This window comes from Megalobrama amblycephala, linkage group LG24 (assembly GCF_018812025.1).
Source record: "Megalobrama amblycephala isolate DHTTF-2021 linkage group LG24, ASM1881202v1, whole genome shotgun sequence".
NCBI classification, from domain to species: domain Eukaryota; kingdom Metazoa; phylum Chordata; class Actinopteri; order Cypriniformes; family Xenocyprididae; genus Megalobrama; species Megalobrama amblycephala.
The window spans coordinates 13,453,357-13,478,322 of record NC_063067.1 but is presented as its reverse complement, the minus strand read 5'-3'; the positions used below and the strand labels follow the sequence as shown (position 1 = coordinate 13,478,322).

The 24,966-nt window shown below is 35.9% G+C and overlaps 1 protein-coding gene across 4 annotated transcripts; it reads left to right on the top strand.

Moving 5' to 3' along the window:
* Positions 1-655: 655 nt before the first annotated feature.
* On the top strand, positions 656-24,966 carry ccdc30 (coiled-coil domain containing 30). Of its 4 annotated transcripts, none has more exons than XM_048178407.1 (29): positions 656-743; positions 1,234-1,377; positions 3,791-3,970; positions 4,133-4,253; positions 6,106-6,296; positions 6,594-6,662; positions 6,833-6,907; positions 7,386-7,539; positions 10,588-10,659; positions 10,855-10,970; positions 11,077-11,151; positions 11,269-11,327; positions 11,421-11,613; positions 11,688-11,777; positions 12,079-12,204; positions 12,777-12,914; positions 13,045-13,223; positions 13,353-13,572; positions 14,248-14,370; positions 14,545-14,715; positions 16,360-16,569; positions 16,666-16,823; positions 18,369-18,534; positions 18,618-18,739; positions 20,787-20,928; positions 21,007-21,143; positions 21,227-21,344; positions 21,442-21,506; positions 23,735-24,966. In XM_048178407.1, the coding sequence occupies exons 2-29, from the start codon at positions 1,363-1,365 to the stop codon at positions 23,946-23,948; spliced, it is 3,699 nt and encodes a 1,232-aa protein (XP_048034364.1). In that variant the 5' UTR covers positions 656-743; positions 1,234-1,362; the 3' UTR covers positions 23,949-24,966. The 4 variants fall into 4 exon arrangements, with proteins under 4 accessions (XP_048034364.1, XP_048034365.1, XP_048034363.1 ...); XM_048178408.1 differs by having other exon boundaries at positions 712-743; positions 1,244-1,377; XM_048178406.1 differs by lacking the exon at positions 656-743 and adding an exon at positions 751-953.

Here is a 24,966-nt window from a genome sequence, read left to right as displayed (position 1 = left end):
TTTGACAAGCGATCCGAATCATGATTCGATACACTGATTCATTTGTGCTCCGAATCTTCATGAAGCAGTGTTTTGAAATCGGCTATCACTTTATAAGTCGTTATATTTTGTTTTTTTGGCGATAACAATACAATAATAAAATTAACACACCCACACACTTTTATTTATCAAGGATTTATTAAACTGATCAAATATATATATTTTTTTAAAAATAAATGCTGTTCTTTTGAACTTTCTATTCATTAAAAAAATCCTGAAGAAAAAAACTTTCACGATTTCCACAAAATCTCAAGTAGCTAAGACTGTTTTAACTGTTTCAGAAAAAAACACATTGATATTAATAATAAATACCATTATTAATAACTGAGTAATGAAAATAATTGAGCATCGAATCAGTTTATCAGAATAATTTCTGAAGGATCATGTGACACTGAAGACTGAGTAACGATGCTGAAAATTCAGATTTGCCAATAAATTACAGAAATAAATTACATTTTAAAATATATTCAAATTGAAAACATTTATTTTAAATTGCAGTAACATTTACACAATATATATTCACTGCTCTATTCTAAACTTGGTTGCTTATTGATTTATAGAACAAACACCGCCATCTGCTGCTGGGTTAAGGTGAACTGAAACTTCTTAACGCAGTCTTCTCTCCCCTCTCTGTCCGTAATGGTTTAACCCGTTGCCTAGGCACTCGGTCCAAGCTATTGCGAGAAGCTGCAACAAAACACTTGGTAGGCCTCATGAGATACGACACTCTAGTGTTCCATCAATATTTGCAAACAGACAGGCATAATTAACTGGCATAAATCGATGTTGAAGGACAACAACAATCTTAATTTGTTTTATTTTAACAGCCGCCTGGAGGATATGAAAATAGGCTCGTGCGTAATACCTGCGGACTAGCCCGCTAGCCAAAGTTAGCGGACTGAGACTGTGCTAGGGTTAGAAAACTTTTTATATTGTAGTAAAAACCCGAAGCAACATTATTCCTGTCAAATACACCCGTGACTCCAGATAAATTGTGAATATGAGAGAGAAAGTTTTGATGACGGATGATAATGGATTTTGGATTATGCAGAAGATCTTGTGTAGTCATTTGTTACAGTTGTTATTAGTGTATATAAAAGTCGTTGTTTAAAGCTGTATTGTGTTCATTTAAAGACATGCAAACTATAGTAACACATTGAGTTATGTTTTATGCTTCTCTTTTTTATAATGAAGTGATGATTAGGTCAGAGACTGCCATGGGCGGACGCAAATGCTGGAAACCACAATCTAAACTTTGTTCTCATAAACACTTCTGGCTAATTTGCAAGTGATGCACGGACTCCAGTTCAGCTGTACTCGGTCATGGAAAAAAGAGAGGTATGGTGTCGTCGTTTTTGTATTTATAAATTTGATATAAGTAAGCAGGAAACGGTACATTGATACCATGTAATATGCTTATAATGGCAATTGACAAAGTTTCCTCATGTACGTCTGATTAAATTATTTAAAAAAGCGTCCCCCTCCCATAAACTCTATTTTTATCAGATAGTAATTTACCTCAAGATATTTTAATGCATTATCACGCTGTCTTGATGCTATGAAAGTTCAGTGGTTGTCAATTTATTTTTGACTTGATATTTCTGGTACTTCCGTTTTAATGAGAAAGCTGCTTGTTTTCAAAGATTTTTATTACTGAAGAAAATACACTGTCGATCTAAAGTAATTATACAGAAATTATAAATTATATTTAAATTAATTAAAAAAGTTAAAGTCCCCCTGAAATCAAAATTTAAGTTTTTTGGCTTTTAGTATGAATATGTTAGCCTTAATATTATGAATAAGCTGGTGTGTCCCAAAACAATGACAAAATTCGCATTTAGGAGATATAAGCATTCAAAACTTACAGTCTCTAACTTCCGCTAAAATAGATCTTTCATGACATCACATCGCACTTCAGTTTCTTCTCAAATCTTCTGTCCAGTCAAATGCTCTCTTGAATCTGAAGTCCCGCCCCCTCCTACACTGAAGCTGCGGCTCAAATCGGTCATTTGTTCACACATTTACTAATTTCTACATGGTAAAGTGCACTATATAGAGAATAGGGAATGATTCAGACAGTGTAAATATGCTATTCATTGACGAGAATGAAGTCCGTTTTCGTGTTAGTATAACGTGAACCGCCGCAGCGCGAGCACAGTCTGCTCTGGCCCAGGGACACGAGAGCACAGAGCGGATCATATCCGCGAGTCGGCTCAGACCATTTAAATTCTGCACAGAATGCTGTATTTTACAGTGATAAAGAGGAGATTATGAGGATAAACGGTTAGATATTAAAAGGAAACAGGTTTTACTGAGTTTAATGGCTCTGGCCAAGCTGTGATATAAACAAAACGCTATTGGCTATTTTAAAAAAAGGGGCGGGGCTGTTTGATATATATCGCCCTGTGGTCCTGTTTCAGTTGAAATTATCTCAACATACTGAATATATAGACATTAATTAAATTGAATTTATTTTGAAGCATTTAAAAACATTTTGCAGCCCCTTTAGAAGTTCAGACGCCCCCTAGTGGGCCCCCGGCCCCTCATTTAAAAACTGCTTTACTGATTTAGTTCACTTCAGAATTAAAGGGGACCTATAATGCCCATTTTCACAAGATCTAATGTAAGTCTCTGGTGTCCCCAGAATGTGTCTGTGAAGTCTCAGCTCAAAATACCCCACAGATCATTTATTATAGCTTGTCAAATTTGCCCCTATTTGGTTGTGAGAAAAAACATGCCGTTTTTCTGTGTGTCTCTTTAAATGCAAATGAGCTGCTGCTCCCTGCCTGCTTTCCAAAAGAGGGCGGAGCTTTAACAGCTCACGCTTCAGTTGCTCAGCAACAACAAAGCTGGAGAATCTCACGCAGCCAAAATGACGATTGCTACGGTGTTCAGCCATACATTGTTCAAACCAGTCTGACACTGATTGAGAGACTCAGGAAGAAGTTACAACTTCTAGAATGCAATTGAATGTTTCTAAATGGCTAGTGGATAAATTTATGTAGTTGCTTTTTTAGCAGTCGAGCTTTCCAGAGTCAACTTGCAGACTATCCAAGCTAACAAGACTCTAAATAGTGTTCTGTGCTCATCTGTGCAGCCATTGACAGAACAGTTAGCATGCTTTGCTCAGACTTTTTGCCATGGCCTTTCATGATATGTCCTCTTTAAAATTTCCTGATAATTTACTCACCCCCATGTCATCCAAGATGTTTATGTTTTCCTTTCTTCATTTGAAAAGAAATTATGTTTTTTGAGGAAAACATTCCAGGATTTTTCTCCATGTAGTGGATTTCAATGGCTACCAACCGTTTGAAGGTCCAAATTGCAGCTTCAGAAAAAAGCTTCCTTTTTAAGAAAATGACAGATTGTTTCACTAGATGAGACCCTTATTCCTCAACTGGGATCATGTACAGCCATTTGAAGCTGCATTTAAACTGCAGTTGGTAGCCATTGAAGTCCACTATATGGAAAAAAATCCTGGAATTTCTTTTTGACTGAAGAAAGAAAGACATAAACATCTTGGATGACACGGGTGAGTAAATTATCAGGAAATTTTAATTCTGAAGTGAACTAATCCTTTAATGATACAGTTACAGTATAGAGGATATTAGGCTTCTGAGACCTGCTTCACACAGAACAATTAGACACGCTGTTGACAGGGTGACAACTAGATGGTGTCAAGTAACCCAGGCCTCATTTACAGTTCAAGAAAAAAAAAAAAAGAAGGCTCATTGTTTCGTTTCCTCTTAAGGAAAAGGAGCTGGACGAGATCACCCTGCGCTTGCACAGGGACGGTGTGTCCCTTGAGGCTTCAGCAGAGGAGCGTGAGCGGCACCTGTGGTGTTTGCTCCAGCGCAGCGAGGGCAGCCTGACTGCAGCCACTGAAGACCTGCAGACTTTGCGCACACAGCAGGCCAGCGAGATGAGAGAGGTGAGCCAGCAGATGGCAGGCCGGGCCTCGACCATAAAGAATAGCTAATTATGGTCTCCCTCGTCAACATTGTAACATGACAACGCTGTTTCCTGACCAAAACAAACTCCTGTAGCTAATGCCTTTGCTGTGCCGACTGGTTGTTTGATGGGTTTTTTCAAGGTGGAAAATTACGTGGAGCATATTCGAAACATGCTGGAGGAGCGGGAATCTCTTACAGCGGAGTACGAACGTGACAACGAACAGCTCCGTGCTGAACTCGCTCTAATGAAACACCAACAGGGTGAGGGTTTTATATTGATTTTATCATTCTTAAGAATGTGTTCGTAGTAAACAATGTGCCTCACAGTTTTGTCCTTGCCTGTGTTTCGAATAGCAGAATACTCTGCATTATACATACTTTTCTGTATCCTTAGAATAGTTTTCTGTAGTCTTAGAACACATAGATCAGCAACCACATTTCTCGAATGTGCAGTATATAACAGTGTGAATACTGTGTCCCACAATGCAGTGTGCTTGACTGGTCCTTCCATGATCCATGATCCAGAATTAATATCAGCTACAACTCATTTGATTTGGCAAGATGTTTTTACCAGTGTTATTTTAGGGGCCATTTACACAACACCGTTTTCTATTAAAAACTGAAAATTTTTAATGCATCTTTATTTACACGTTATCATCTCCATGTAAACTATAAAAACGCAAATTTGTGAAAATGGTGACGTCATGCACGTGCGTATTACGTTCAGTCTAGGCGAGCAGTGTTTCTTTACAAAGTGCCATCGCCACCTACTGGCCTGGCATGCATAAAACAGCGTTTTTAGTTGTTTTCGCGGATCCATGTGAAAGGGAATTTTTTTTTACAACATTGTCATACCTTTAGTGTAATTGATATATTATTATAGTTATTATTAATATTTTGATAATAATACATTTTGATATTAAAAATAATATTTTAATATCTTTTTATATTAGCTTGTATATTTTCAATTTCAATTTTGTTATGTGCTTTTGACATTTTTATTTTTAATAGTTTAGTTTTTTTTTAAAGGAACATTATGTAAGATTAAACAGTGATTAAACCTGTAAAACAGTGTTATATATTGTTGACTTGTGTACTTACATTATCCCAGATGTATCCAAAAATGTTTAAATCCAGAGAAATAAGCCGTTTTAATCAGGACACGGACTGTGTCCATGCGTCGCCTATCACTGACACCATACCTGCATTACCCTCGATTTCCATGGAAGCACCAAAAATGCTTTAATATACTGTTTTTGTTATTTTTAATGTATTATTATTGTTTTATTAGACAAGGGAACAACTGTTTGGATACATTTATTGACATAAAACGAATCATTGTTATATAGCGCAACACGTTTAGTCTTATTGTTTGAATCTCGTTTTCTTAATATGATATGCTAATATCGATCTAGCTTACTGCATAATAAATGTTTTGCTTCTCTCGAGATGTGTTTTGCGTTCATCTCTCATTAGCAATTGCTCCAGCGGCCTCTTTCAGCGGCCTCTTTCATACTACAGTAACGTTAATAATCTCCTCCATGAGCATGATTTCTGCCCATGTCCCGTCCTGATTCTTTTTCAATGGCTGTGAGGTGAAGACGATGTCCCGTGATTCCGCGCTCAATCTCGGCGTCATCAAGCTACGCCTTCGTTTTGAATATGCTACCTCTAGTGGCTGAAAAAATACATACCGTGCCTTTTAATATTCATATTTAGCTTTAATTTATTTTTATTTCAGTGTTAGTTTTTAGTATTTTTAGTACATCAAGTTAAACTTATTTTATTTTAGTTAGATGCCATAGCAACATTTTTAATTTTCATTTGTAATCATTTTTAAGGTTTTTTTTTAATCTAATATTTATGTTTTACTTTATTTTATTCAGCTTTTTTTTTTTCAATTAACAGAAATGATTCATATTTTGAGTTTTAATTAACAACACTGATTTTTACATAGAATTTCATTAAGAATGCAAAATAATGTTTATTGCAGAAATGAAAAAATAGTATGCGAGTATTCCATTCGCAACATAGCTTTTGCATTCTGCACAATGCCCAAATTTAACCCACTTAAAGTCCGGTAAGTAGTCCTTACATACCTTGTGTCTGTCAGACTCCCAATGTAAGGAGGTGGTGGAGATGCTGGAGCAGGAGGGTCTAGCAGAGATCAGCCAAAGCAGTGCCAGTGAGCAAGTGGCCTATCTGCTGGTGGAGAGAGTCACTCTGCTGGAGAGACTGGAGGCTGCTGAAAGAAAGCTGGACACCCAGACCCTCACCGGCAACCTCAGAGAGGTGCATCTACAGGTACTATGAGAAATAAAGCATAACTTCAGTAATAATGTTCTTAAAAGTGTAGGTCAACAGGTAGACCATTATGCAAAAACTATATTTAATCGTAAACTATATTTAATTATATTTCATGTTTAAATATTATTTAATTGTGAGCATAAAATGTAAAATGTATACCTTGAATGCACTTTGGATGAAAGAATGATAATAATGGTGTTAGAAATATGTGGACTCTTGTCTTGATAGTAATACCTCACTCGTGGCTTATTAGTTTTATGGCCATTTTAATATCTCCTCTTTTATGGAAATCAGGAAGAGCTGGATCATATCCGTCACGCACTGGAAGAGGAACTCAGACAGCAAAAGGATAACTTGAATAAGGTGAGAAGATCTCAGATCCAATGAGCAGGCAGCAATTTCAAAAGCAGTGGATTCAAAGAATATCCCATATCATCAGTGTCTCATCAATATTTAAGTTTTTCATTGTCCAGCTTTCTATATGTTTTGCATCATAATTTCTCCTGATTCTTTGTCCCTCCCTAAATGGACAGGAATCATCAGTTCAAAGTCCTTGGAGGAAGTTCTTTGGTGTGCGCAAGGCGACACTAAGAGCACAGAACCTTCCTGTACGTTCCCGTACCTGTCATAACTCGATTGGACTCATAAAAAAGGCATGATAGAAGTGTAAAGTCAACAGAGGTGGAACCTTCCGTATTGTCCTTGAGAGGATGATCCACTTAAAGCAGATTAGGGCAGCATAATGCATGCCTTGGATGAACTCAAAGCAGAAAATATTGATATCATCTCACATGCTGAGCCTAGCATGATTATATTAACACCTCTTATTTTCACTCTGGAGCGCTTTCTTTTGGGGTGGTTACTAACCAGAGGCTGTTTGTCCCACTGTTACCGTTGTCTCTGATGGTTATAAGGGAGAGCAGGCACATATTAAACTCTGTTCACACTGGATCATGATCCACATTCAGCTTCACCCGTGTTCTGTGGCTCATGCATGTTAAAAACGCTTGGAGGCCGACATGCTTCTTGCTTGTCCACCCAGTACAGCCAGGTTTATGTCTCACTGAAAGCTCTGTCCCCTTATAGGGCCACAGTGAAGAACTCAGTAGAGAGCGCACAGAACGGCAGAAGCTGGAAAGGGATCTGGAAGAGGCATCGAGTCGTCTTGCTATGGCACATAAAGAGATTCGCCACCTGACAGATGAACTAGATCTCGCTCGTAAGGTCCAAAACTTGTCTGGTAAGTGAATAACAATTCAAATCTCGATATTGATAAGCTGATAATTACTTTCATATTATGCCTGATGACCGATAAGTGGCAATATTAAAATAAACATGCATAAATAAATAAATAAAATGTCTAATAATTAAAATCAATCATTTTTAAATGCTACAAATGAATGTAGGCATCATACCATCATAATTCACAATATTAAAAATTGTTATTTTGAGATTTGCTAAAGATCACATTTAACAATGTTATTAAAGGGATAGTTCACCCAAAAATGAAAATTCTGTCATCATTTACTCACCCTCAAGTTGAATTTCTTTGTTCTGCTGAACACTAAGGAAGATATTTGGAAGAATGTCTTTAACCAAGCAGATCTCGCCCCCAATTGACTACCATAGTAGGAAAAAAAAAAAATACTATGGCGGTCAATGGGGGGTGAGATCTGCTTAGTTACAAACATTATTATATCAATATCTTCCTTAGTGTTCAGCAGAACAAAGAAATTCATACACGTTTGGAACAACTAGAGGGTGAGTAAATGATGACAAAATTAAAATTTTTGGGTGAACTATCCCTTTAAATTATTAGTTTTGAAAAACTTCAAGTGAGCATTAGATGCAGTGTTATTTTAGTATTCAACCCTCTACAGACACACTAAAGCTTGAGTCGCCATTGGCTAGTACATTTTTATTTTACTCTGCAGACCTTTTACATGGATACGGAAGAGGATTAGGGCCAAGCAATAATAAAAAAATAAAACCATCTCGAGATTAAAGTTGTTAAATTTCGAGAAAAAAGTCGTTAAATTTCGAGAAAAAAGTCGAGATAAAATGTTGAGAATAAACTCGTTAAATTTCGAGAAAAAAGTCGAGATAAAATGTTGAGAATAAACTCGTTAAATTACGAGAAAAAACTCGTTAAATTTCGAGGAAAAGGTCGAGATAAAATGTTGAGAATAAACTCGTTAAATTACGAGAAAAAACTTGTTAAATTTCGAGAAAAAAGTCGAGATAAAATGTTGAGAATAAACTTGTTAAATTACGAGAAAAAACTCGTTAAATTCCGAGGAAAAAGTTGAGATAAAATGTTGAGAATAAACTCGTTAAATTTCGAGAAAAAAGTCGAGATAAAATGTTGAGAATAAACTCGTTAAATTACGAGAAAAAACTTAAATTTCGAGAAAAAAGTCGAGATAAAATGTTGAGAATAAACTCGTTAAATTACGAGAAAAAACTCGTTAAATTTCGAGGAAAAAGTCGAGATAAAATGTTGAGAATAAACTCGTTAAATTACGAGAAAAAACTCGTTAAATTTCGAGAAAAAAGTCGAGATAAAATGTTGAGAATAAACTCGTTAAATTACGAGAAAAAACTCGTTAAATTTCGAGAAAAAAGTCGAGATAAAATGTTGAGAATAAACTTGTTAAATTACGAGAAAAAACTCGTTAAATTTCGAGGAAAAAGTCGAGATAAAATGTTGAGAATAAACTCGTTAAATTACGAGAAAAAACTCGTTAAATTTCGAGAAAAACGTCGAGATAAAATGTTCAGAATAAAGTCATTAAATTATGAGAAAAAAGTCGTTAAATTATGAGAACAAATTCGTTAATGACTTTATTCTCATAATTTAATGTGTTTATTCTCAACATTTTATCTCAACTTTTTTCTCGAAATTTAACGACATTTTTCTCATAATTTAACGAATTTGTTCTCGTAATTTAACGACTTTTTTCTCGTAATTTAATGACTTTATTCTCAAGATTTTATCTCGACTTTTTTCTCGAAATTTAACGAGTTTTTTCTCGTAATTTAATGACTTCATTCTCAACATTTTATCTCAACTTTTTTCTCGAAATTTAACGAGTTTTTTCTCGTAATTTAATGAGTTTATTCTCAACATTTTATTTCGATTTTTTTATTTCGAAATTTAACAACTTTAATCTCGAGATGGTTTTATTTTTTATTATTGCTTGGCCCTAATCCTCTTCCGTACATGGAATATATGAATAATGCAAAAAAAAAATATTCTACATAAATATAATTTATAAATGTCAAACACTATTAAAGTCAAGTAAACAGTCTGTATTAAAATAAAATCAAATAATCAAACTACAAGCAATAGCACAGTGACCGTTCTGTCAAAGAGCCCTGCATGTGCTCTCTTTTCCTCACGTTTAGTGTACATATGCGAGAGAAAGCAACAGATGGCGCTCTCAGCCAAGCGACGGTACGTATGGCTCGGTAGGCAATGAAATGATATCCGCGCCAAATTTATTTTTTGCCTCAAACTCAGTTACAGGAGACTGAAATCATACAATTTACTAGCCTTTGCCTAATAAAAGATATTTTTAGTCGCCTCTTGTGAAATTTGGTCACTGATTTACTCACATTGTAGAGGGTTGGTATTAAAGTACATTTAGTATTTAAAATACACATACTATTTTTTTTAATTCAGTTTTAATTTTAATTTGAGCTATTTTATTATGTGCTTTTGTCACTGCTTGATACAGTTTTAATATTTTTATTTACATTTAATTAATATTCATTTTAGTTTAAGTAATTTTAGCACTTCAACTTTCTTTATTTTAGTGAATTGCTGTACTTATTTTCATGTAACTTTTAGTTTTTCATCTAATAATTATATTTTCATCTTTATTTCAATTACTGAAAATTATTTTTTAGTTCACAATAACAGCACTAGTCAGATGATAGTTAATGTCATTTAAATGTAACAAAACAGGAATTGACCATGAACAATTAAATATCTAATATTAACTGGTGCCGTTTGACTAATTAACTGATGAACTCATTTATATCAACCAATATGTTTTCAATATATTGTGCATCCCTGCCTATTTGTTACAAATCAAAACAATCTTCCCCTGGCGAATGAAAAAACAAACAAAACCACCTGGAACACCCTGGTAATGGTGGTGGCGACCAAGCAACTCATTTTGTCTTTTGAAAATGTAAAAGTATAGTTTTAGTATAGTTTAAAGATTACTGTTTCTCTATTTTGTCTTAATGCCTAATGTAAACTACAAAATTTACATTTCAGTACCTGACCTGCAGAAAACTGGGGAGGAAGTAGAGCAGTTAAAACAGGAAGTGGACAAGCTTAAACAATGTGGTGAGAGTTTGTCAGCAGCAAGTTATCATGTCACTCATTGAAAATCTTCACACATTTGCTTCACACATTTATATTTATAAAGACACTTCAAAAAACTACAGTGTAGACCAAAGTACTGTGAATTAAGATATAACAAACCAGATCATGAAAACAGTTCAAAGAATGTCTTCTGGTTGTAATCTCAATGTTTGACAGATATGGTGGAGCTGCAGAAGGCCAAGGAACGCAATGAGCGGCTGGATGGGGAGATCTGTGTGTTAAGGGATAGAGTTCGCTCATTGGACACAGAGAGGAAGACTCTTCTTAAACTGGCAAGAATAATTTTTTCAAAATATTAATTTATGGCCATGACATGCTCGATATTTACAATTTGTAAACGCAGAAAAGATATATATTTCCATGTCGGGTGTGCCACAGGTTGAACAATCAAAGCTGCACTCTGCTCAAGGGATCAACGAGACATTAGAGCTCAATAAAATACACTCTGCACAGGTAGATATACATTCTACTACATTCCTCTCTTGAAGGGGCTAGTTTGCATGACACATGTAATGCAATATTTTTTATAGTTTCCTCTTAGAACACTTACAGATGCTTTTTTTTTTTCAGGATGTTGGGAATAATGTGGATTCATCTCTGGCTCCTGACGACGAGATACTCCACAAAAGGTGAAACTTTGCTCTCCTTTATCTAACTTGAAGTTGTACATGTCATTGCTTCCACACTTTAAAGATGCTTATATGGCAGTTGTGTTTCGGCAGGTGTCGAAGAGAGTCTGAAGATAAGGACAGCCGTCTGCGAGAGCTGGAGAGGAGGTTGCAGAAGCAGCAGCGGGTGCACGAGGAGCTGGTGGAGCGGAATGAGGAGCTGGAGGCACTGTTGGGGGAGGCGCAGAACGCAGCCAAAGATGAGCGAGAGCATCATGAGTGTGAGATAGAGGGGTTACAGAGAAAGGTGTGTTTTTAGCCATGATGTTATGGAAAGAAAAACACCTGAATGTTGAAGATGACACTGATTTTTGGTTATAGATTAAAGGTATAGAGGAAGAACTGAGTAAGAGGGAAATCAAGAAAACTGAGAAGAAAGATGAAGATCAGGCTCGAGGGACTGACTCTGAGGTAAAGGTTGAAGGTCTGTTCACACCAAGGACAATATCTATAAAGATAACAAAGATATGGTTCTAAAAATTGTTCTAAATAATAATTGTAAATATATATAAAGTGGCAGGCAACATAACTGCAGTATGCACTTAATAACAGCACGCAGTAAACAAAACGATATTGTCCATTGGTATGAACGCTAATATAGTTATCGTTATAATTATCGTTCTTGGTGTAAACAGGCCTTAAGAAAAAGCCACTTCCTTGCACCCTCTTATGTGGTATCTAAATGTTATTTTCATGATCTTTTATTCCAAAGATTAGTGAGAGCATTAAAGAAAGACTGAAGTTCCTCGAGGGTCGTCTTGCAGAAGAAAAAAGTTGGAGGAAACAGCTGGAGGTGGATCTATCTGTAGCCAAGGCTGCGCTCAAAAAGGAAAAAGAGGTAATGTCATTGTTATGCATGATTCACCATAAAATACAGAGTCCCGGAAAGCCATTTTTCATATTGCACTATGCATTTGTTTAGAAGAATTATTATAAAGTGATCTGAAACCATGAAATACATAGTTCAGTCATGAAACTCTAGATGGCGCAGGCTGATGGGTCCTTAACGCAAACTGATGATAATTACTGATGATAATTAACTACTTGGCACAAGCTGATTGGTCCACATCACTTCTGCAGCCAATGAGCTTGTTGCTCATATTTAAATGGCTTATATAGCAGTTTGCAGCACGCTTCAGAGTTCCTCTAAAACCCTCCACCTTCCCTAGCTCCACCTGTATAAATCTGCTATGAGTTATTGATATATGCTATTTGTGCAGCAGCACCATGTCTTACTCCCAGCAGCGTATCGACATATGGATTGGCAGTAGCAAGTTCCTGCACTTGCTCTGCAGCAGCAGCGTAGTAGATCTATTCCGCCAAGACCAAATACATTAACATTGTCATATCCATTACCATGCTAATAATCTTCAGAGAGTTGTCATGATTGAACATGCTACATGTGGACAGGTCATGCAAAGAGACCACGAGGAGCTGAAGAGGTTACGTTTGGAGGTCCAGAGACTAGAGGTAGAATGTCGACAAGGGAAGACAATTAACAAGAACCTCACGCAGATTAAAGGAGAAAAGGGAATTTTGGAGGAAAAGGTAATATAAATTAAGATCATTCAATTACAGGTTTATATTGCAAAGAAAGCAATCCATTTGTTGTTGGGATGCTGTGATATACTTCCTGTATCTTGCAAATACTCACTGAGGCTATGTTTGTACTCTGCAGGTGGCCCAGTTGGAGCGTGCTCAGACACGGCTCCAGGACAACCTGACACTTCAGACAGAGAACAGCCGGGCTGAAGAGGACCTGAGAGACAGCAGGGGACAGGTGGCAGAGCTTAAGTCCATGGTGGACAAGCTGAGAACAGAACTGATTCGACTAGAGAAGGAGCACAACACACTAAGGTAAGGCAGTCTGCCACAGAAACATCACTTTTTCCCCCATTTTCAATGTCATTTTTTATGACATTAAATTTCTAAATAATTATAAATGTTGCATCTGCATCTGGTAAGATATACTTTGCCTGTGTTTAGAGATGAGCTGATGGAGAAGCGTGGGCAAGTGATGCAGCTACAGAGGGAGCTCAGCGAGAAAGCCCACGAGAGGCTTCAGAATGACGGGGAGAAAGAGAGACTCAGTCTGGAGCTCCTGCATGTGAAACAGCAGCTCCAGTGTACCAGAGAGCAGATACCCAGAGAATCACAGGAGCACACGGCCAACCACAAGCCTGCTGCACAGGAGGGGCTTTGTCAGGTAAGACTTGTTTCACACTGGATGCGTAAGCAACGCATATTTTTTTCAGCGCCCAAGTTAACAGATTAGAGCGTTCACACTGCATGCCGAGGCAGTAGCAGGAGCAGAGCAGAAGTGGCTGTGCCGCCAGCGTCTTCTTGAATACTTTCTGCCTGACTCTACTTTTCAAAAGTTTGGGGTCGGTAAGATTTTTTTGTTTTTGAAACAAGTCTCATGTTCGCAAGGCTGCATGTATTTTATCAAAATACAGTAAAAATGGTAATATTGTGAAATATTATTGCTACAATTTAAAGAATGTTTCTATTTTAAAATGTAATTTATTCCTGTAATGCAAAGCTGAATTTTCAGCAGCCATTACTCCAGTCTTCAGTGTCACATGATCCCTCAGAAAGCATTCTAATATGCTGATATGTTGCAAAAGAATATTTTTTATAATTTCAGGATTTTTTAAAGAATAGAAAGTTCAAAAGAACAACATTTATTTGAAATAGAAATCTTTTGTAACAATGTAAAAGTCTTTACTGTCACTTTCAATCAATTTAATGCAGTCATCCTGAATAAAAGTATTAAAAAACAAACTGACCCAAACTTTTAAACAACAGTGTACATGGAGTTTTAGGACTGTTAGCTGAAGTTGTAATGTGTACTGTTTGATGTTATGTGCTGCTCCTTTAGCTGGCCTGTGTTAAGTCAGAGATGAGTAAGCTACACTCCACCCTGGAGGAGGAGAGACAGCTGGCCGGCCAACACCAGCTGGCCCTGCAGGCCCAGATCAGTGAAGTTCAGGCCCGGGCTAAGGTCAGCCCTGCTCTTCATCTTCATACAACCACACAAACATATTCACATTCATTTTTACTTACTTTCATACACAAAACATTTGTATAATATGGTTAATTTTATAATAACACTATTGTTTTTTTTTAATATATTTTCCTTGTTTGCTATGCATAACGTGACCATTATATGGTTTAGGCTCAGGACTCACTCCTACAACAGAAAGGAGAAGAGAACAAACAGCTGAGACAGGACCTGCAGAGAACCCAGCACCTCTTCACCTCTGCTGAGCGAGAGCTACGCTATGAGAGAGAGAAAAATCTAGACCTTAAGAGACACAATGCACTCCTAGACCAGGAGAAGATCAAGGTAAAAAAAAAAAAAACGTATTGAAATCGTGCGGAGCACCAAAAAGTATTTGGACACTTAAATTACATTTAAAATAAATGAACATATGAACCAAGTGGCAAGTGTTTTAAAGGTGCCCTAGATTCAAAAATTGAATTTACCTCGGCATAGTTAAATAACAAGAGTTCAGTACATGGAAATGACATACAGTGAGTCTTAAACTCCATTGTTTCCTCCTCCTTATATAAATCTCATTTGTTTAAAAGACCTCCGAAGAACAGGCGAATCTCAACATAACACTGACTGTTACGTAACAGTCGGGGTGTATGCCCCAATATTTGCATATGCCAGCCCATGTTCCCAACATTATGAAAGGCATTAGACAAGGGCAGCCAGTATTAACGTCTGGATGTGCACAGCTGAATCATCAGACTAGGTAAGCAAGCAAGAACAATAGCGAAAAATGGCAGATGGAGCGATAATAACTGACATGATCCATGATATCATGATATTTTTAGTGATATTTGTAAATTGTCTTTCTATATGTTTCGTTAAAATATTGCTACTGTACTGTTAAATGTGGTTAAAGTTACCATCGGTTATTACTGTATTCACGGAGACCAAAGCCATGTCGTTATTTTCATTATTAAACACTTGCAGTCTGTATAATTCATAAACACAACTTCATTCTTTATAAATCTCTCCAACAGTGTGTAATGTTAGCTTTAGCCACGGAGCACTATCAAACTCATTCAGAATCAAATGTAAACATCCAAATAAATACTATACTTACGCGATTAGACATGGTAGCTGTGTGAACTTTTTTTATGTTGTTTAAGGCAAGTGCAAGCTCTTGGGGCGTGGAGCACGAGAATTAAAGGGCCACACACCCTGAATCGGCGCATTTATAATGATGCCCCAAAATAGGCAGTTAAAAAAATGAATAAAAAAAAAACTATGGGGTATTTTGAGCTGAAACTTCACAGACACATTCAGGGGACACCTTAGACTTATATTACATCTTTTAAAAACATGTTCTTCGGCACCTTTAAATAAATATAGTAAATGACTTTTATTTTGATATTTTGTTACATAATGCATAAGGAAATATGTGTTTTTGAAAGAAGTCTCTTATGCTCAACAAGGCTGCATTTATTTGATCAAAAATACATTAAAAATGTAATCTTGTAAAACTCCAGACTTCAGTGTCGCATGATCTTTCAGAAATCATTCCAATATGCTGATTTGCTGCTCAAGAAACATTTCTTATTATCAATGTTGAAAACTATTGTGCTGCTTATTTTTTTTTTTTTTTTTTTAGAGACCATGATAAATTTTTTTCAAAATTCTTTGATGAATAGAGAGTTCAAAATAACAGCACTTATTTGAAATAGAAATCTGTATGTATTCTATAGTCTTTACTGTCAATTTTGACCAATTTCATTTGTTCTTGCTGAATAAAAATATTTGTTTCTTTTAAAAAAGCACATTGACCTCGTACTTAAGAATGTTTTTTCAATTTTTTTTTTTTAGAAAGTAGGCCTAATTTTATTTTTTCTAATTTGTTTCTTTTTAAATTATGTCGAACATGGGCTATCCCTAGTCAGAATTACACAGCACTATTTTTAATGCTCATAAACCTTATGTTTCTGCTCTGTCTTTTAGCTGTGTGCAGAGCTGAAGCAGGCCCAGGCCAAAGTAGCCCAGCAGGAGGGAAGTGCAGCAGGACAGGTGGCAGAGCTGGAGAGACTCCAGCAGAGAGCCAGAGATCTGGAGCTGGAGATGGCCAGAAGCGCTCAGAACCGACATACTAACAGCAGCTTGATAGAGGAGCTAAATTCAGAGAGGGCACGTGTGATTGCTGCTGACAAGAAGGTGCGTGTTTATTAGAGCAGGCTGAAATTCTCTTGTTCAGCAGTATAACAGTTATGAGGACTGTCTTTATTTATCAGTTCATCAACATCTCTGCAGGTCGTAGAACTGCAGCAGCAACTGAAGAACGCTCTGCACCAGCTGCGCCTGGAGGAGGCCCGAGCGGGAGAGACCAGCAAACTAGAGAGAGACACCAGAGACATGTCTGATAACCTGTCTGCCCTCAGAGCCCGACTGCAAGAGGATCAACTACAGAGGTCAGACGGGTCACTGCACCACAAGCCAATCTTAATCTTGGTCGACCGATAAATTGCACTTATGCAGAGAGCAGATAAATAGCGCAGATGCAGAAAAAAAAGAAAGCAAATGGTATATGAATAAAATATTATAGCATATGCCTTTCTATATCAGTAAAAGAAAGGCAAATGCTATAATACTTTCTCTTATACCATCAAGTCTTTGAATATATAATAAACATTTAAATACATGTACCTTGCAACCTTTGGTGAATTTTTGGCAACACTTCTGAAGTGTGCATTGGTAGTCTGCGTACAAATGTGTGAACTCTGCGGGTGACGCTCCAACCAAGTGAACTGTATGTTGACTATGCTGCGTTATAGCCAGTTGGCTGCTGTGTCATATTTGTGTCATATTTATGTCATATTCACTGTGTGCTGTTAAAATGAGCAATTCCTGGTCTTTGACAAAATATGCCCCCCCCCCCCCCCCCTTTTTCATGTTTTTACCTATTTATTGGTATGTGAAAAATAATATAATAGTATTACAGAATCAAGAAGTTTCTATCTAAAGTATAAATCTGTTTATTTTACAGAATTATTTTTCATCAAGTTCAAATTATTTTTTTGCATCTTGATTTATTTTGTACTAATTAATTATTTCTAATTTAGTAAATATGTAAAACAAATCAATTTTATTACAATGGTCCCATGTTATATATGGTGTCTTTACCATGCACTCACATTTAAAGTAATCAGTTGATACAATGCACTTTTTTATTTTATATATGGCTAAGAGATGGTTACAACTACACATCCCAGCCTAAGATAGCTTTCATATTGGGAGATTTTTGTGATGTAATGTGAGGTATTGAAATCACGTTTGAATGTGCGGTCACGTTTTACTTTCGCTTTCTCAATCGCACGTACTCTGTGAATAGGGAGTGGCAGTGCCGAGCACAAATTTTTTTCTTCTACAAGATAAGACATTTATCAGACACTAATTAGGCTTTGTTGTGGAACGAATCCTCTGCTGCTCGTGTTGGATGAGCTGGATGGGATTGACGTGACCCTTATCCAACTGAATTAAATGTTTTTTATTTATATAAAAAGCAAAACAATAGTGGAGGCATAATATAAACGTAGCAGTGGCATATTCTATCCTTATTTTACCCTCACACTCTGTAATGGCAATATCACGAGACAGCTTTTCACCTCGACAAGAAATCTTGTCACATTTTAATCTCATGAGATCTTGTGGCTTGAGATCTCATCACACCTCTAATAATTACACTGTTGACCCTTCCATTACCCCTTAACCTACACTTAAACCTAACCATATAACCAAACCTGTCCCTAACCTTACCCATATCCACCTCAATAGCAGCAAAATTGTTTTGCAAAACAACATGAACACAAAGTACATTGTACCTAACAATTATTAGTTTTTGATGAAAGTACTTGGTAGTTTAAGACACTTAATTTAAAGTCTGACCATTGCAGCACTTGTTATCCATGTGTTATTTACTATATCACTAGCCAATATACATCTGTGTTTTCTGATAGGAAATTACTTGAGCAGAAAGACGAGGAACTCCAGCAGCAAGTGCGCTCATTGCGGGCGAAGGAGACGACTCTGACACGCACCAACTTGGAGATGTCACACCGCATACAGGAGCTGGAAACACGGCTGCAGGTGCTGGAGAGTGAAATTAACACGGCTAGAGAAGAGGTTTGTGAGATAAAACTATCATACTAATTGCTGAAATGATGCTAGTGGAGCTGCTGCCCATGAACTACCAATGTGCCCTGCAGCAGAGAAGCAGTCAGAAGAGCTGCCACAGTCTAGAAGAACAGCTTCTGTCTTCCCAGCATGAGTCTGAGAGACTGCAGGAGGAACTGAAGCTGGTTGTTCAGCAGCTCGACACTCACATCAGGTATCATTATTCACTGGGTGGACATTATAGTCTTGAGGCTGGAATACAAGACATGACTTTTGCTCAGATTTTTTCATTCAGATAATCTATCCAGTCAGCACGAGAGGAGGCCCATATATATATATATATATATATATATATATATATATATATATATATATATGAGAAATATATGTCATTAATAGCCATAAAATAAGTAAATTAGGCAGTTTTGTTTAAATTAAGTATTTCAGAAATGAGTACACCCTAGATTTATTTTTACACCCCAGAAATGTATAATATTCTAGTACTTAGTATGCCCTCCATAATTTTGAATATACTGCTCTGACCCTTTTTGGCATGGAGTGTACAAGTTCATGACAAATTGTCACATCTGTCCTGTTTAACTCCTGGATGATGAGCTCCTTAAATGCCCTGATCTTTAATATCCTCATTGCATATCCTCATTGTCATGTTGAAAAAATGCCCAACAATGCAGGGAATGAGAAAAGGGTAACATCTTCTGTTTTAAATTTGTGTATTAAATTACACAGTGGTGTGAGAATTCATGACAGCATTGATAAAGCACAAATCCCTCACACCTTCAGCACTCATACATCCCTATATAAGAGCTTTACTACCTCTGAACTTTACTGTGGGAACCAGGCATTTCTCACTGTACTCCTCCTCTAACAACACCATAACATTTTGGATGCTGTTAGATCCAAAGTGATTAATTTGGTTTCATGAGACCAGAGTATTGATTCCCAGAATCTATATTTTGTAAATATGGGATTTGGAAATGGCTAACTGACTTTATTGTGCTTTGGCTACAGTAGGTAGTTCCAGTGAGAACAACAACCATGCATGTCATTTCTGCCGACTGCATTTTACTCTGTCAGATAAACAGTCACTCTTTTCATAGCTTTTGCTGGCTCTGAGACACTCGCTTGGTATTTCTCCTGCTCTTTGTCTTGCAAAAAAATCCCTCATCACTAAATGAAAGCTTAAAATGAAGGCCTGATTATTTCAGGGGCCTTGTCACAAGTCCATTGTTTTTGAACTTCTGTGTTACTTTTGCTATATTTTCACACTTAAAACAATGATTTGGTAATCTTCTTGTACCACTGTCCTCTTTTGTGCTAAGAAATAAGTCTCCTGACAGTTCTCTCCCAAGTGGTTCGATTGTTGTCAGCATTAAGTCTGAGAATGATTCAGTGGGCTATATAACACTTTTAATTGTCAAGAAATTACTTCTCTTTAAATGTTTTGGTCCAACATACTTACTTGTTGATCAAACATTGCCTTAAACTTACACCAGATTTTTTTTTTTTTTTAATTTAGTAACTTTTAGGAGGGTGTACTCATTTTTGCTTCACAAAATTTTATCACCTTGATAAGAAAATCTTATTTTCCTGAATAATTTTGACATGCTTCTTTGGTAATTGATTATGTAGACTTGCTGGAACATTATATCTCTAAAGAACCCTAACATGTCTTCCAAGTAATTGAGTAATTGCTGACTTTCAGAAGTTTCAGAGGGAGTGTACTCATTTATGCTGTTCACTGTATGTTAGTGTGAACTTGTGAAAGTCATGTAGTGTATGATGTAGTGTTGTCAAAAGTACAGTCAGTACTGAAAAGTAAAAAATGTGATGATACCAGCATTTCCCCCTAGCATTTTTAGCGCTGTTGAGCTTAACTTGACTTAACTTAAACACCTCTGATTGGCCATTGTGTTCATGTGCTCAACAGATACGTATGTCTGTGATTGGCTACAGTGATCAACTCTTAAAAAACATGTTGTAAATAGACATATTTTATGCTCTTCACCGAGCACTTACACAGATACACACGTGAGCGTTTGAAATCGGTTGTCTAGCAGTCCACTGAGTGTCCACAAAGTTGGCAAGTGTATGATCATGCCTAGTGTTTTACAGTCGGTACAGGTTTTAAAAGTGTTGTAGTATGTTCCAGCCTTTACTCTTACAGCAAATATACTATTTTAAAAGTATATAATATTACATGCAATTTGTTAATATGAAATCATTAAACTTGTGTCCTGCAGGAGACACAACGAGAAACATTCTCAGCACAAAACCAAGTTGCGCAAAGCTAAACAGATCTTCATGAAGACAGTCTCCCAACATGAGCACAGAATCCAGCAGCTGGAGAATGATTTGGCTCTTGCGACAAGTCTTTCAGAGAAAGTGAGTGTTTTCAGACTTGACCTATAACACTATATACGCAGCATGTACTTCATCTTGAGTGTGTTCCACTATGAGCAGGAGAAGGACTGGATTAGGACTGTGACAGAAGAAAACGACCAGCTCCTCCTGGAGAGACGAGAACTTCTGCAGCGAATAAGTGAAGCTGAGGAGATGGGAAACAATGGACTGAGAACTGCCACTAGCATCCAGCAGAGGTAAACATCTCATTACTCTCTTCTACACCTGACAGGAAAGCACAGAAACATCCTAACCGTCTCTTTGTTCTGTCTTCTCTTAGAGTTAAATTCCTGGAGATGGAGAATAAACAGCTGCAAGAAAAAACTCTAACACTGGCCAATCAGATAGGAATTTTAGATCGCGCATTGAGAAACCTTCAGTCAATGTGTACTGTTGAGGTACACATTTATTTAGCAAATGTTCTTTTTATTATAGTTTAAGCATTTCAAATGAATTGGATTGCACTGATGCTTTTATTTTGTGTTTTTATCTTAGGAGGTCAAGAAAATGTTTCCTTCTGGAGCTCATCATGATAGCCTGTTGCGGACATCAACTCCGAGGTATAATAACTTTTTTTCAGTCTTCCATCTTATATTTCTATATTACTTATATACCAGATATTTCTGTTCCAAAATCTAGTCAAATCAAAAAATGCATGGCACACAAAATATTGGGTAATATAATTTGTTTTTAATTACCGTAAACAGTTTTTTTTTTTTTTTTTTTTTTTTTTTTCATTAATTTTCTTTACCTAATTTTAAATTTAGTATTCAATACACACTTCCGTTCGAAAGTTTGCAATCAGTAAGATTTTAAGAAGCTAATATATTTATTCAGGAGAGATGCATTAAATAGTCAAGTGACTGTGACTGAAAATGTATAAAAATGTATCACAGTTTCCACTTAAAACATTTATAATAAGAAACGTTTCCACCAAATCAGCATATTAGAATGATAAATGAAGGATCATGTGACACTGAATACTGGAGTAATGATGCTGAAAATTCAACTTTACCATCACAGGAATAAATTACATTTTAAAATAAATATTTTACAAGTTACAAGTGTTTTATAATAAATGCAGCCTTGGTGAGCATAAGAGACTTCTTTCAAAAACATAAAGAAAATCTTGCCAATTTTTTGAAAGGTATATCTTGTTTACGGAAGAGGATTAGGGCCAAGCAATAATAAAAAAATAAAACCATCTCGAGATTAAAGTTGTTAAATTACGAGAAAAAAGTCATTAAATTTCAAGAAAAAAGTCGAGATAAAATGTTGAGAATAAAGTCATTAAATTACGAGAAAAAAGTCGTTAAATTATGAGAACAAATTCGTTAAATTATGAGAAAAAAGTCGAGATACATTGTTGAGAATAAAGTCGAGATAAAATGTTGAGAATAAAGTCGAGATAAAATGTTGAGAATAAAGTCATTAAATTATGGGAATAAAGTCATTAAATTACGAGAAAAAATTTGTTCTCGTAATTTAATGACTTTATTCTCAACATTGTATCTCGACTTTTTTCTCGAAATTTAACAAGTTTTTTCTCGTAATTTAATGACTTTATTCTCAACATTTTATCGACTTTTTTCTCGAAATTTTTAATGAGTTTTTTCTCATAATTTAACGAGTTTATTCTCAACATTTTGTCTCGACTTTTTTCTTGAAATTTAACGAGTTTTTTCTCGTAATTTAACGAGTTTATTCTCAACATTTTATCTCGACTTTTTTCTCGAAATTTAATGACTTTTTTCTCGAAATTTAATGACTTTTTTCTCGAAATTTAATGACTTTTTTCTCATAATTTAATGACTTTATTCTCAACATTTTATCTCGACTTTTTTCTCGAAATTTAACACCATTTTTCTCGTAATTTAACGAATTTGTTCTCGTAATTTAATGACTTTTTTCTCGTAATTTAATGACTTTATTCTCAACATTTTATCTCGACTTTTTTCTCGAAATTTAACGAGTTTTTTCTCGTAATTTAACGAGTTTATTCTCAACATTTTATCTCGACTTTTTTCTCGAAATTTAACGATTTTTTTTTTCTCGTAATTTAATTACTTTATTCTCAACATTTTATCTCGACTTTTTTCTTGAAATTTAACGACATTTTTCTCGTAATTTAACAAATTTGTTCTCGTAATTTAATGACTTTTTTCTCGTAATTTAACGAATTTGTTCTTGTAATTTAATGACTTTTTTCTCGTAATTTAATGACTTTATTCTCAACATTTTATCTCGACTTTTTTCTTGAAATTTTACGACATTTTTCTCGTAATTTAACGAATTTGTTCTCGTAATTTAACGACTTTTTTCTCGTAATTTAATGAGTTTATTCTCAACATTTTGTCTCGACTTTTTTCTCGAAATTTAACAAGTTTTTTTCGTAATTTAACGAGTTTATTCTCAACATTTTGTCTCGACTTTTTTCTCGAAATTTAATGAGTTTTTTCTCATAATTTAATGACTTTATTCTCAACATTTTATCTCGACTTTTTTCTCTAAATTTAAAGATTTTTTTCTCTAAATTTAACGAGTTTTTTCTCGTAATTTAACGAGTTTGTTCTCAACATTTTATCTTGACTTTTTTCTCGAAATTCAACAACTTTAATCTCGAGATTGTTTTATTTTTTTAATATTGCTTGGCCCTAATCCTCTTCCGTACTTGTCTCATCTGCCATTTTGGATTCATTTTTCCACTGAGGCTGCAGTGCAATATGGGATTATTTTTCTGTGTCAGTAAACAAATGGTGACATCTTACATCGCAACATCTTGCTCTAGTCCACAGCCTGGGCTCTGTGACTCATGGGGAATATTGGATGCCATTCGCAAAGTCAAAGTGGGTGAAAGTGGAGTGAAGAGCCTGGACATCACCTCGTCTGTGCCCGTTTCACAGTCCACTGAGATAGGCTACCTGAATGTGACCTCACCTGTGGCTCCCAACAGCAGGTTAGAGCAGGAAGAGAGTCTCAGTGCCACAAGCGATGAGGCCTGAGGGAGTTACAAAGACTGTGAAATGCCATTACAGAGTTTGCCAATCTGAAAAGTCACTGGAACAGTCAAAGCTTAAAAATAAGCAACTGTGCAAGGGTAAAATGTTTAGATGTGTAAAACAGACAACTTGCTCAAGAAATAGTTTCTGTGGCACCATGACTGTGTGTCATGTTTTAGGTCTTCTTTAATTGTTTTTTAAAGCGAGTGTGAAGAGATGTATTCTTGCTCAGGCCCATATCACCTGCGTTGAATTCAGTTACATTGCCTTTGTGGCTCACATAGAGTCAGGCTAGAACGCATGAGATTTTATGTAATTCACAAACATGACACTTCATTGGATGCTATGGTCAATAGCCTTGTCACATCTATAAGATGCCATATGTTTTTTTATATACATTTACCCTATAATGGTACAACTGTGGAAAAGCACTTAAAGCACTATTAATTTGTGTTCAGATGGTACCATCTGCAGGTGTTTACAACTGAAATGCACTATTGCCTTTGGATAAGCAGCAAGTATTTGAGATCAAGTTGAAATTAAGTGTTTGTTTGTTTTTGTGAGATTTGGTGTAAATGTCACCCGATACATTTTGAAACCCATTTATGTGTCAGCAGACCTTTTCTCATTTCTGTGCTGATTTTAGGTGAAAAATTGGTAAAATGTTACATGGAGTTGAGAGTACTACACTCCTTTGTAGCTGAAAGCATGTACACTATCATTTAAAGTTTTGCGGTCAGTAAGATGGATTGAAAAAAATGTATACTTTTATTCAGCAAGTATGCGTTACATTTATCAAAAGAGAAAGTACACTTTTACATTGTTACAAAATATTTCTATTTCAAATAATGCTGTTCTTTTAAACTTTCTGTTCTTCAAAGAACTGTGACGAAAACATATCAGTTTCCACAAAAGAAAATTATTTTTATCAGTGCTGAAAACAGTTATGCTGCTTAATGTTTCCACCAAATCAGCATATTAGAATGATTTCTGAAGGATCATGTGACATTGAATACTGGAG